General features: G+C 44.6%; 1 protein-coding gene and 1 non-coding gene across 2 annotated transcripts; both read left to right on the forward strand.

The window, feature by feature from the left end:
- The first annotated feature begins 389 nt into the window (after positions 1–389).
- On the forward strand, positions 390–13,542 carry polr3b (polymerase (RNA) III (DNA directed) polypeptide B). The gene is made up of 28 exons (XM_061283647.1): positions 390–587; positions 957–989; positions 1,134–1,190; positions 1,315–1,379; positions 1,458–1,533; positions 2,021–2,121; positions 2,402–2,493; positions 2,583–2,700; positions 2,860–2,968; positions 3,907–4,029; positions 4,630–4,746; positions 4,811–4,945; positions 5,617–5,778; positions 5,933–6,133; positions 6,228–6,390; positions 7,074–7,227; positions 7,298–7,372; positions 7,444–7,542; positions 7,639–7,766; positions 8,741–8,950; positions 9,019–9,177; positions 9,255–9,372; positions 9,489–9,631; positions 11,465–11,568; positions 12,526–12,692; positions 12,808–12,921; positions 12,985–13,158; positions 13,292–13,542. Exons 1-28 carry the CDS (start codon positions 516–518, stop codon positions 13,416–13,418), a joined length of 3,396 nt encoding a protein of 1,131 aa, XP_061139631.1. The 5' UTR covers positions 390–515; the 3' UTR covers positions 13,419–13,542.
- On the forward strand, positions 1,805–1,876 carry trnap-agg (transfer RNA proline (anticodon AGG)). Its single transcript has one exon. It is a non-coding gene; the product is annotated as a tRNA-Pro (tRNA).
- Positions 13,543–14,076: the final 534 nt, after the last annotated feature.

Here is a 14,076-nt window from a genome sequence, read left to right on the forward strand (position 1 = left end):
GTTTTGACATTCTATTTTACATCGTGGGAAGTATGCATGATGTTTTCTTTTAAGAAAAAATATATTTTACTAATATTGTGAACCTTAAAATGCCAGACTATTATTTGATAATAGTTTTAAATGTATTTCTTTGAAAGTGCAATTTGTCAACTGTTCTTTGGATTCCGAGCCACACGGAGGTCTGACAGTGGAACACAAAATTAGCTGTACAACTAAAAAGAACAATATTGACTTTTACTGTTGTATTTTTTTAGTCAGAGCAAAGTTTGAAGTTACTCAGTGAAATACGACGAAATGAAGGTGTGTTGTTTTCTAATCGTTTTTCATATTTCTTTTACCAGTATATAAAGCCACGGAACGCGTTCTATATTTCCCGACGTGTACGGAAGTATTACCGTGAGACACACAATCGGAGGCACGCTGCAGCGACTTCCGACAACAAATCAACACTCACAAAATGGTTAAGAATTTAACATAAACATTGAGGACATTTTTTAAAAAGACTTGAAATCAGGATGGACATGCTTGGGGGCGAGTTTTGTAGCATGTCCCAGCAGGAACTGGCGGCTCCTGTCAACACTATCGAGGTAAGCCGACCTTTGTTGACACCACGAGTTGGTGGGATAGCGATGGGGTCGAGTCTTTTTGTCTTAGGCAAATCTTGTCAAATCCTGTGATTAGTCCATTTAAGTCTCAAATGAAGTCATTTTATAAATGCGGTTTCACCTGAACTATTTTAAGTCTTCATAGAGAAGACCAATAATAATCCAACTCTAATTTAGCACATGTGTCAATCAAAACTTCAAACTTTATCTTGTTTAGAAAAGAAAACAAAAAGTCCTCGTCTTAGAACACCGACATGTGACGAAAAAGCAAATATATGTCAAATATGAGAGTGTGTGTTTCACTATAGCCAACTTGTTTTATGTGGCGTTCATGTCTGTTAAATCCTGCAGGAAAAATGGAAGCTGTTGCCTGCCTTCTTGAAGGTAAACACAAATTCCTACCCGTGTCTACTTTTAATAAAAAAAGATTTAAATGCATGTATATGCTCACCAAATAGCCATATTGCAACTTCTCCAAATCACAATAAGATGACACATTTAAAATAAATGAATTGATGTGTTTTTAAGGTGAAAGGCTTGGTGAAGCAGCACATCGACTCGTTCGACTATTTCATCAACGTGGAGGTAAAACCCAAGCCAGCCACTATATTCGTGTGTGAGTGAAAATGTTTGTCCGTGTGTGTCTGTCCATCTGAGAGTTTGATTTTTGTCTTTTGTGTGTGTGCAATTTCATCTTCCCACTCCACAGATAAAGAAAATCATGAGCGCTAATGAGAAGATAACAAGTGACGCAGATCCGATGTGGTACATCAAGTAAGTCCCCTGATTGCAGAATGACTTAACATTCATTCATTCATCTATGCTCCATTGAACATCCTTTTATTCTTGTAGGTACCTGAATATCTACATTGGCATGCCTGATGTAGAAGAGAGCTTCAACGTGACCCGGCCAGTCTCCCCTCATGAGGTGAGCAAATATTGTATATTTTTGGATACTGTGCATTAAAAAGGCTGATATTTGTCGTGTTTATTCATTAGAAAAAACATTTTCTTTTAAGACGTGATATGAAGAGCAATATTGGACAACCCTGAGTAGAAAAATAAATGTGGTAATGCTCTATGATGAAGCAACCTGCATTTTCAATGTATGGTCGGTAGGGGCGCTGTTGCTCAAAGGAAGGAAAAGGTTCTGCCACATCACCACTTCTTGAAGACTTCTGTCTAGCTGTAGAACATGTGGCTCGTTGGTCTAGGGGTATGATTCTCGCTTAGGGTGCGAGAGGTCCCGGGTTCAAATCCCGGACGAGCCCGCTCTTTTACTTTTTGGGGGTCATTAGCAGCATTTACAGATATACTCAAGGGTTTCACTTTGTTAGGTTGCACTTTGCACTTTTAACCAAATTTTCTGTATTTTTATGCAAGTCTTCCCGTTTTTTTCCCTTTCTTTGCACAAGTGTCGTCTCCGAGACATGACCTACTCGGCACCCATCACTGTGGACATCGAGTACACGCGTGGCAGTCAGAGAATCATCCGCAATGCTCTGCCCATCGGAAGGTACTGCTAAAGTTTAGTAAGGGATGTCAAAGTTGTTTTCAACACGGGGCCACGTTTTAGTTGTCGTTGTCTTCAGGGGAGCAGTTAGAAAGGATCGAAGGTGAAATCATTCAATTTCTTTTCATTTCTTTTTCTTTTGTTTGACAGCTATTAGTTATTAATTACAAATACATCATTGTAAATCTTTCATCCGCAGTTTGTCAATAATGTCTTAATGGATCAGCCTCAGAAAAGTCTGACCAAATCCACTTTCAGCCAGCTTTTGAATGTGATTTGTCAGGATGCCCATCATGCTGCGAAGCTCCAACTGTGTCCTCACAGGGAAATCACCCTTGGAATTCTCCAAACTCAATGAATGTCCTCTTGATCCAGGTATTTGGTCTCAATTGATTTTTTTTGTTCTCAAATATGCCAGTGTTTATCCATATCCAAGCCTTTTTTTTACAATTTTGGCAATGTAGGTGGCTATTTCATCGTAAAAGGTCAAGAGAAAGTCATTCTGATCCAGGAGCAGCTTTCCAAGAACAGGATCATTGTGGAGCAGGACAGGAAAGGTGCGGTGGGAGCCTCTGTTACCAGGTAGAGACAACCAGCAGAAAGTATCACGACACAGCCGCCTTGCATAAAACAGAAACAAAAATGTCTTCTTCAGCTTCAGGACAAGATTGATTTGTTGCAGCCATTGTGTGACAGTTTTCTTCTTTATTCCCCCCCCCCCCCCCTTTCCGACTATTACAGCTCCACCCATGAAAAGAAAAGTAGGACAAACATGATTGTAAAACAAGGACGATTCTACCTGAAGCACAACACGCTGACAGAGGACGCGCCCATCGCCATTATATTTAAGGTGCGTGTTGTGCCACCAGGGGGCGCTGCAAGTTTATATCATCATACCTTGTTCATAAACCACTTGGCGTCGACCTTTCAAACAAGCAACTGACCCACCGTCACAATGTAAAGCGGAGTCAACATTTGACTCTATTTCAAGTGAGTCCACGTTGTGCAACAGGAGTTGGAAATGTATTCACATTTTTTGACTTGGGTTGAAGCAAAGACCGGTAATAGTAGAACTACCGGTTCAAATCCTGCACTCACACAAAGTGATTTCAAAATATGACAAATATTTTTACCGTCACTTCCGTAAAATAAGACATTTCTGGATTCGAACCCAAACCTTAAAAGTGTGACATGCCAACCACCAACTCGCTACACCGCACCCTGTCTGACTTCATTCCGTGCAAATGTCAGTCAGCCAGCTGGCGTCATTATTAACTTCTTTGCCCGCCGAGAACAAATCTCAGGTCGATCGTGAGCGTCGACTACCTTCCAAGCAGGGGTCGTTAGCTGTTAGCTAAGTTTGTGTGCTGGCTTTATTTGCATGTGCTTGCCTGGGACGCTCGCCTCGCAAATGGAGACCCTTCCGCAAAACGCGTCCAAGTGCCGGACGAGCGAGTAGGTTCCCACAGACTTCCATTTCCATAAGCAAATGTCACGGACAACTCCTGTGACTCCTTGTGCGCTTATATACACACACACGCTCTCATTGTGTGAGTCTATGATGTCTACTGTGTGTTCACCTTCACACTAAGGTCTTGTCTACACAACTCCTTTTGTTTCATTTCCACGTTCTTCATTCCTACTAGTGTTTCAGATGTTTAAAAAAAGTGAAACAGAAAATGCATGAATTTATTTGGCCTATCCAGAGGAGTTGGAATTGCCTAAAATATCTTGGAGAAAATATGCTAATCATTGATTTACACACGTTGTGGGTTTCTTCCCCTGCAGGGAATGGGTGTGGAGAGTGACCAGGAGATCGTACAGATGATCGGGACAGAGGAGCACGTCATGGCCTGCTTTGCCCCAAGCCTGGAGGAGTGTCAAAAAGCCCAAATTTTTACACAGACGCAGGTAGCTCATTCATTTTGAAATGATTGTCCAATGTCTCAGGATACTATCATAATAAATATATATATTTTTTAGAGTTTTTAAAAGACAATAATGACTGACTTGAATGATATCAGAATAAGATGTCTTCTAAAGAGCAGGATGCCGCCTCTTGACAGGAGACCTTTGCCTTTCTTTGTCACATCCAGCCTGTTAAGTCATGTTTTTTTTTTTAACTCTATGAATACAACTCGTTTGGGTTTTTTGTCATTACGACGAGCCGCCCGGTGCACTGATGAGGCGTCATTTGCGTCCTAGCAACCGGCGGCTGCTGCGCTCCCGTTTCTTCCTCCCTCATGTCTTTTCAGCGTGTTCACTGGCTCATTGTACGGTGCACAATGAGGCTTAAATCTATATCATTAAAGGCAGATAAGGCTAAGGAATGTACTTATCAGATTATGATGAGTAATCTGCCCCATGATCTACCAAGCGGCCAAGTCCGATTTTGTAGAATCGTGTCATAAAAGTGAAAAAGAACAACAACGCATGCAGTCTGATATATCCAAATCACAATAATAAAAATAAATCAAGTTAGTCAGAATTATTGTGCTGCCTTCTTTCCAGGCTTTGAAGTACCTTGGGAATAAAGTTCGCAGGCAGCGCATGTGGGGAGGTCCGAAGAAAACCAAAATGGAGGAGGCCAGGGAACTGCTGGCGTCGCTAATTCTCACTCATGTGCCGGTATGTGGAGTAAACTAAATAGATGAGTTGGCTTGTTGATCAAATGTCATCCTTTTGTGTTCAGGTCAAAGAGTTTAACTTCCGAGCCAAGTGTATTTACCTGGCCGTGATGGTACGCAGGGTGATCCTGGCTCAAGGGGACAACAAGGTGGACGACAGAGATTACTATGGCAACAAGCGTCTTGAGTTAGCGGGACAGGTATGAATTTTGACCAGTGTGATTTAAAAAAAAAAACATTTCATTGTGTTTGATGCTTTTAAATATGTATTTAAAGAGCGGCTTTACAAGCGAGCCCTTCCGCCCTCACCTATATTTCTTTTTAATAAGCCTCATTATTTTCCGCTTTGTTTGTCTGTTTTGTTTATTCCTCGCTTGCATTGCCGCCTGCCTTTGTCAGGCGGGAGATATGCGGTGGCACCAAACTCCCAAAGCTGTGGAACGGCGGGGATTTTTTTTTTCAGCGCGCTGACAATAGACGCGCTGCCTTGACTGGAGCGATTGAGCTAATCCGTGAGCCCCGGCTCTGATAATGTCATTATTGCTGTCTTAAGGCCTTTAATTTCCCCACCCCAACCTAGAACAGAAGGCGGGAGGGAGTCGTTTTTCAAAAAGGGCTTACGCCAACAATCTTCTCACTCTCCAATTATGCTTCGCTGACATTCAACTAATTGGCCTGGCTGTGGCACGGAAGCTTAATTTCTTGATTAATTTCAAGTCTGTTTGTTGCGATGTTTGCGAAGGGAGGGAGACGGAGGACTCGGATCCACTTTGCTGTTTTTTTTCTTGAATGCTGTCACTGTAAAAGCGCACTTCGCACAAAACGACGGTGTTTTAAGCAAAAACGACGGTGCTTTTCCCCTTTCTCGCAGCTTCTGTCCCTGCTCTTTGAAGATTTGTTCAAAAAGTTCAATTCGGAGCTGAAGAAAATCGCCGACCAGATCATCCCCAAACAGAGGGCGGCGCAGTTTGATGTGGTCAAGCACATGAGACAGGACCAGATCACCAATGGCATGATCAACGCCATTTCTACTGTGAGTGCGTTTGTGTGTGTGTGTGTGTAGGCACCTGGGTAGAGTGCACATTTTGAAATCAAAATTGAATGAGATTTAAAAAAATAAATAAAAATTCTGCGCCCGTCAGTCGGCTTGATTTTTGAACCCTATTGAAATATTTTTCCTATCACAGGGCAACTGGTCACTGAAGAGATTCAAGATGGACCGTCAGGGTGTGACGCAAGTGTTGTCTCGCCTCTCCTACATTTCCGCTCTGGGCATGATGACCCGGATCTCCTCGCAATTCGAGAAGACTCGGAAAGTTAGCGGCCCTCGCTCCTTGCAGCCCTCGCAGTGGGGCATGCTGTGCCCGTCCGACACACCCGAAGGAGAGGTGAGCCCGCTCGTACTATTAATAGCATTTCAATGGAGAGGGAAAAAAAAATTGCTTGGATTTACAATTGGCACGTCATGTCCGTTTGTGGTAGGCCTGCGGGCTGGTGAAGAACTTGGCCCTGATGACTCACATCACCACCGACATGGAGGACGGTCCCATCATCAAGCTGGCCTTCAACCTAGGCGTGGAGGATGTCAATTTGCTGTGTGGAGAGGAGCTCTCCTACCCCAGCGTCTTTCTCGTCTTCCTCAACGGTAAAACCTTCACGCCGTGAATTCGAATAAAATAACCTGCTTTGGCTCATTAAATGTTTAGATCACACCAAATAGTGAACCCGGCGCCAATTACAATGGACACAGCACCTAAAAGCTTTAGAATCTCTTCCCACCGTGCAGAATTACTTTTAAAAAAAAGAAAATAAAGGACCGCGGGGACGCTGGCGTATCTGCAGCCGCTTTGCGTCCCGTAAATATGTTAATTATTCTTTATACCGCTGTTTTTAAAATGCATACAGTATAATTCTATCATTAGTTGACCACTTATTGTACTTTCCATAAATGCGTTTATTTTTATGCTTGTGAAGATGAAGCATTTTTTTAAGCAACAATACAATATTCATAAATATTTGCCCTTATTTTACTGGAGAAAAGATCTTTTTTTTGATTGGTCGATAATGTTAACGTAATCCATTCAGTCCGCCATTTTCCGTAACGTCTTCATTAGAATAGTGGGTGTCCCAAAAACTACTGAAAGAATCCAAAACTTGCATTCAAATATGGAGAAGTGAAATCAGCTGTTCTGTAAAAATGACTTTGGGTTCAGGGGTCATTCTCATATTCCGCCCCAAAACCGGAGATCCCAAATCTTTTGCGAGTGGTGTATTTTGAGATGACCTTCTCAATGGAATTTTGAAGTGATTCTCTGCCCTCATCCACAGGAAACATTCTCGGCGTCATTCGAGATCATCCCAAACTCGTCAGCACCTTCAGACTGATGCGCAGGGCGGGATTCATCAACGAGTTTGTGTCCATCTCTACCAATATGGCCGACCGCTGCGTGTACATCTCATCGGATGGAGGACGCCTCTGCAGGTTGGTGCGGTCACCCATCCGATTCAGCCGCAAGTTGAGATCCCACTCTTCTCGTTTGTTCCCTTCGTAGACCGTACATTATCGTGAAAAGGGGTCAACCCATGGTGAAAAACAAACACATCGAAGATCTGTCGCAAGGCTACAGGTGATGCCAGCTACTTGTTCTTGAGATCCCAGCTTGGAAGGTGCTTTTCTGACACTTTTTTTTTTCTCCAGATCCTTTGAGGACTTCCTGCACGAAGGTCTGGTGGAGTACCTGGACGTCAATGAAGAAAACGACTGTCAAATCGCCCTTTACGAGCACATGATAGACAAGTGAGTGCTGGAGAAGAATTTCTTCTGGAATAACTTCCCATTCAATTATGGAATTCACCTCCCAAAAAATGTATTTCAATTTTTTTTCCTCTGTAGAAAAACAACCCACTTGGAGATCGAGCCCTTTACGCTTTTGGGCGTGTGCGCCGGCCTCATTCCCTACCCCCATCACAACCAGTCGCCCAGGAACACATACCAGTGCGCTATGGGCAAGCAGGCCATGGGTAAGCGAGACAGTTTGGTCAATCTCTTCTCAAATATCCTCCCGAGAAATCCCAGCACAAGTTGTGGAGCCTCAAAACCGGGCGTCCGTTTGATTGAGTGTTTTTCCCGTGTCTTGTGCATGCTCGCGTTGTGAGCGTATGCGCATGGACATCAAACATGGGGGGCGCTTGCGTAGGTTCTCCATTGTACCGTGTGTGTGCGGAGGCCCTTTCCCTGCCAGTCAGCCCGAGTGTCATTAGCAATTCATTGTGTCTGCTTCGGCCGTGCTCCGGGGGGGTCGGTGTGCTCAGCTGCGAAAGAGCACCGAGTGCGCACCCGCGGCTCCTTGGTAACCGCAACTTCCCCAAACGGCCCCGCTAACATTTGTAAGCCCCACTGCAACTCTTTAGCCCCCTCCACATCTTCACCAAAAAAAAACCAGACTGAAACTATATTTGGCCCAATATCCTCTGCCCTGCGCTGTTTTGTGTGGACAAATCTATACATGTGCAAATCTGCTTGCGCCCATTATCGTTGGCTTTGCGCTTGTAGCCTCGATTGTCAAGTAATAGCATGTGACAAATGTCAAAGACTCCCAGGGAGGCCATTAATTATGCCTCACTGACACAAAAAAAAAAAAGTTTGTCATTTGGAGTTAACTGAAACGGCCATGAAAGTAGATGAGAAGATTAAAAAAAATCATTTTTGTGTTGCTTATACTTGAAAAGTCAGACGGCTTAATGCTAGCACATCATTGGAAATGCTTTCGATGGGCTAAAAGAAGTTAGCGTAAATGTTTCAGTCATTCCGAAGCTGTTGCATACATCAAATGGCAACACGCTCGCAGACATCTCGTTACTTTGCTCCGGAGCTTCGTTGGCTTCTTCTTTTCGCTGTTAATTACTCTGCTCAATCTCACAACAACCCAGAAAAAAAAAATCCAATCGATGCTTCTTTTAGGTTGCCAATAAAAAGTGAGCATTCTTGTCTCTAGGCACGATCGGCTACAACCAGAGAAACCGCATCGACACGTTGATGTACCTGCTGGCGTACCCGCAGAAGCCCATGGTCAAAACCAAAACCATCGAGCTGATCGACTTCGAGAAGCTGCCGGCCGGACAGAACGCTACCGTGGCCGTGATGAGCTACAGTGGCTACGACATTGAGGACGCGCTGGTCCTCAACAAAGCATCCCTGGACAGAGGTGAGGGACACTTGGGAAGATCTACGATTCGGCGCAGACTTGTTTTTAAACACGGATTCCCCTTACAGGCTTCGGTCGTTGTCTGGTGTACAGAAACGCAAAGTGCACGCTGCGGCGTTACACCAACCAAACGTTCGACAAGGTGTTGGGCCCCATGCTTGACGCCGCCACCAAAAAGCCCATCTGGAGGCACAACATTTTGGACGCTGATGGGATCTGCTCCCCTGGTGAGTCGCTGAAGATCCAGTTGTTGTCGTCTTGTTGTGTTTACACTTGGCCACTTCAATCCTTTGTGGTGCTGCAGGTGAGCGAGTGGAGAACAAGCAGGTGTTGGTGAACAAATCCATGCCGACCCTCACTCAGACACCACTGGAGGGCAGCACACAGCCAGCCCAGCCTCAGTACCGAGAAGTGCCCATCAGGTGAGTGTCCATCCATTTGCTTTTCTTCTTCAGGAACCGGAGCATCTCCCGGCTGATGTTCCTTGATTTTTTTTTTTTTTGGGCTATGAATAATAAGTTGCCCTCTCGCTCGGCAGCTACAAGGGCTCCACAGACTCGTACATTGAGAAGGTGATGATCTCGTCCAATGCCGAAGACGCCTTCCTCATTAAGATTCTGCTCAGGCAGACCAGGAGGCCCGAGATCGGTGACAAGTTCAGCAGTCGGCACGGACAGAAAGGTGAGCGAGTGAAACCTGTTGCACGAGGTTGTCCGGGGTCCCTTCCTCCCTCCTGCGGGTGTCCTCATCCATCACGAGCTCTTTTCAATTAATTGGCTCTTTGTCCCGTGCCAGACTATGCAAATTTATTACACCCCAGCAGTATTCTGGCCTAAAAAAAAAAAGTGTTTACAACCTTCATTGTTGGCCGGAACCTCCCCTATAGAGGTGCCCCTATGATGTTTTAATCAAAAAAAGCTAACTGGCGCCGTGCATAATTTACTCTCTTCATTAAGGCGGTGGCCACAGGGCGGTCAGCTCGGGACGGGACAATGTCTCCTGTCCCGCATCGTGACGGAGAGCGCGGGGTCGCCGGAGGGTTAGTCCGGGTGGGGGGGGGGAGTTTGTCGAGGTGTTCGCTTATTGTCGAGAAAATGCTTAGCAGCACAAAACTAGCTTGAAGTCAAGGACCTGTTGCGTTTTGATGGAGGGATGAGTTTTCACGTTTAATTTAATTTCTAAGAGGATTTAGGGGTAATTTTTTTTATTTTTTTATTATTAACCAAAAAAAATGTTCATTTGGAAACAAAGTAAGAAAACAACATTATTCAAAGCAAGTTTAGCTTTTTTTTTTTTTTCCCAAACTCTCTTGATTTGTTGAATTTCATACCCCTTTCGTCTCAATGAACATTTTTGACCGTTCAACAATTTACCATCCCATCACCCTGGCAAAATATTTGAAGTTTGGACCCACTAATTCTGATCAAAAGTTTCTCAAATGTGTTATCACACTAAAATTGCTAACTAAACTATCCCGTTTTTGTTTTTAGAAAGTCAATGCGAGCGTCCTCCAGCTTCTCATGACTGGTCCTATAAGTCTCGGTCAGCAGAGCAGAATAAGTTAATTATTTACCGGTCACACACACACACACAGCTGTAGGTTGTGTGTATGTGGATGCACTGAGAAGGAAAGGGGGGGGGGTCCATTGTGCAAGCCGCCAGCATGGAGCTGTAAGAGCTGTGATGGAGGGCGCTGGACCCTCGCTGTTGTCTCGGCTTTCTCTGCTGATTTCATGCCTCTTTTATCATCCACTTTCACACAAAACAAACAACACCGAGCACGTCTGCCATGGGAACCGCTGCCCGCTCCTCGCCGCTCACCTTCGCCACTATTTTACCCCACTTTCTGTATTTATTTATTTTTTTCTTCCACACGTTTACCCCCCCCCCCCCGCTTCACTCCTTTGACTACATTGGCCATCCTCCCGTTCCCATTCAGCCCGCAGCTTCCTGCTGCTGGACGACTTTCCAGTAAAACGCGCCACTTGTTGCCGGTCAACATCCTGTCGCAACATCCTGCCCGACATTAGCAGTCAGTGTTGTGGACCAGGCGGACCAAAAAAGGGATTTATCTTTTTTTTAAACGCACGTGCAGAGCTTTCAATATCTCCTCTCCCAACGTTCCTCCTCCATGTGTAATCCCGCTCTCACTGTCGAGTTTAAGAACCTTCTCTCCATTTCCTGCTCTGCTTCTCTTTCTGTGTGCCCTATTTTTTTTTTTTCATTTGCAAATGGGCCTAAAATCTGTTTGTCCTGGAGTACCGTGGGTCCCCCCCCCCCCCCTTCCTGCGCAAACATTTGCACTCCCACTTAAATTCTCGGCTACGGGGATGCTTGACGAATCATAAAGGCGAGCCCGTCTGTCCACATGAGAGCGGAAATGATCCGGCAGAAGTTCACAACAAGGGAAAGAGGAATGGAACTCCTACGATAGATAAATAAATACAAACAAAAAAAAAAGTCTGGCCAAAAGCAATCTAGAAATCTGTCATGATGATACTTAATACATTTTAGGTGTCTGCGGCCTCATCGTCCCACAAGAGGACATGCCTTTCTGTGACACGGGGATTTGTCCCGACATCATCATGAACCCGCACGGCTTTCCTTCTCGAATGACGGTATGTTATTTTCAGCATCTATCAGTCCTATTGGGAATCCTCAATTGATTCACTTTTGAAGTCCCGAAAGGAAATGTGAATCATATTTACATGTTAGTTATGACCTAACTAACCGTGTTAGCATAGGTGAAGTGTTTAATTGAAATTATACACACGCCCTTTACTGGGTCACCCGTGACTCAAGGAATCACTGTACTTGAATTTGAGATAAAAGATTAAAAAAAATAACTAAATTAAATTGTCATCAAATGTTTTGACATAAAACACACGTTCAATTTGTGAGGGATTTTTTTCTTTTTTTTTTAATTCAAAGCTAAATGTGTGTGTCTCCCATTAGGGTTACAAAAGCCTCATTATCCCCTCCTGAGGTTATCATTGTCTCCCAGAGCTCTCGTTCTTTTGACTCGACGACAGTTTGACTGCGCCGCGCAAACAGATAGCCGTTGCCGCGGCGACGGACGCCCAGCCGAACGTTGCAAGTTTTATCAAACGCTTACAGAAGACGTTTGCAGCGTCTCCGCCAGTAAAATCAGCAGTGATCTTTACTGCTCAAGTCGCCGGTGCCAGCTCCGTTGCTAACCGCCGCCGTCGCTATGGCAAGCGCTCGGCAATGTTTGGCTGCGGAGGACATCGCCCGAGGAGAGTCGGTGTTGGCCTTTTATGTGCCGGGGTCAAGGGTCGTGTGGGGGCAACCTTAGCGAAATTGCAGAAATCAGTCATCCTCACGCTGGGGCTACACGTGTTACCTCATGCACTTAGAGATCAGCAGGTGTGCTTTGGGAAATTACCCAATTAAATGTTTTATTTGCCAAAATATCCATGATCGACACACTCCTGATATATCGTGAAAAGAAATCGCTAATCGATGCCCTCTCCCAAAAACGATTGACGATAGAACATCGGAATATTGATAATAAAAGTGACACACCGCTAAAGGTCTCAAATTTTTCGTGTCAGATGGGGAAGCTCATCGAGCTGCTGGCCGGCAAGGCGGGAGTTCTGGACGGGCGCTTCCATTACGGGACGGTCTTCGGGGGCAGTAAAGTGAAGGATGTGTGCGAGGACCTGGTCCGCTATGGATACAACTACCAGGGGAAGGACTATGTCACCTCGGGCATCACTGGGTGAACAGAACTTCACATCCCGTTTTGAATTGAAATTCCGATTTGATTTTTGCAGTTGTACAATTATAGTGTCAATCATTGCATTGATTATTATTATTTTTTTGTATCCCCTCAGTGAGCCGCTGGAGGCGTACATCTACTTTGGACCCGTTTATTACCAAAAACTGAAGCACATGGTTTTGGACAAAATGCACGGGCGAGCACGTGGTCCCCGAGCCGTTCTTACAAGGTAAGTTGGACCTCCATGCCACAAAGAACACATTTGAATTTTCCTCCCTTACCGCGTCTCAAGGCAACCGACGGAGGGTCGATCCAGAGACGGAGGTTTGCGTCTGGGCGAGATGGAGCGCGATTGTCTGATCGGTTACGGCGCTAGCATGTTGCTGATAGAGCGCCTCATGATCTCCAGTGACGCCTTCGATGTGGACGTTTGTGGACAGTGTGGCCTTCTGGCGTACTCTAGCTGGTAAGACGCAGACGCGGCATGGAAGCCGCCATTTTGGGCACATTCTAAGGCCGTCCCATTGTATGAAGTGATCCACAGGTTGGTACGGTCTTACTGTTTGCCTCCCCCATCCTCACCCTCGCCTCCCACACAGGTGTCACTACTGCAAGTCATCGTGTCACGTGTCGTCGCTGCACATCCCCTACGCTTGCAAGCTGCTCTTCCAGGAACTGCAGTCCATGAACATCATCCCCCGACTCAAGTTGACACGCTACGAGTGACGGCACCCGGGAAACAGGCAAAAAGCTGAACCTTTTTTTTTTTTTTCCCTCACAATTTTTTTGATGTTCCGATCATCATGGTGTGTGTAAATAATAAACACTTGATATTGTTTCTCGCGCGCAACTCTTGCCGTAGCTCATTTCACCTGAATGTTGACCTAACTTTGTAGGAACTCTCTCAAATCGAAAGCGACATACTCAATTTGAACAAATTTGGAGAAATAACAAATCAGCAAATTTAAACAGATTTATATTCGGTGTACATTTCTTTAAATAACAATTTGATGAGGTGCGATACCACTGCAACAATTTTAAAATGTAAGATTTGATTCAACTCAAAAGTGATTTTCCATTTTGTATTGGCTTTTTGATAACATCCCAACATACTGAAATACTTCCCAATTTTCTTTATAATTATTATCATTTGTATTATTTTAAATGACAATATTTTCCAATTGAACTGCACATTTAAAAAGCCAATGTAATAACATGAACCCCCACCCCCCCCATGAGAGTTGGAACCATGAATAAAACGACGTGTTTGTTTTGCTTATAGCTGATAAAAGCTCCTGTGACGATGTCATAACCCGCTTTGTATTGTGCGACATTCATGTCAAGTCGACAAAATCCCTTTTTGGATGTATGATTTCCTCCCATC

This window comes from Syngnathus typhle, linkage group LG7 (genome assembly GCF_033458585.1).
Source record: "Syngnathus typhle isolate RoL2023-S1 ecotype Sweden linkage group LG7, RoL_Styp_1.0, whole genome shotgun sequence".
Lineage (NCBI taxonomy): Eukaryota > Metazoa > Chordata > Actinopteri > Syngnathiformes > Syngnathidae > Syngnathus > Syngnathus typhle.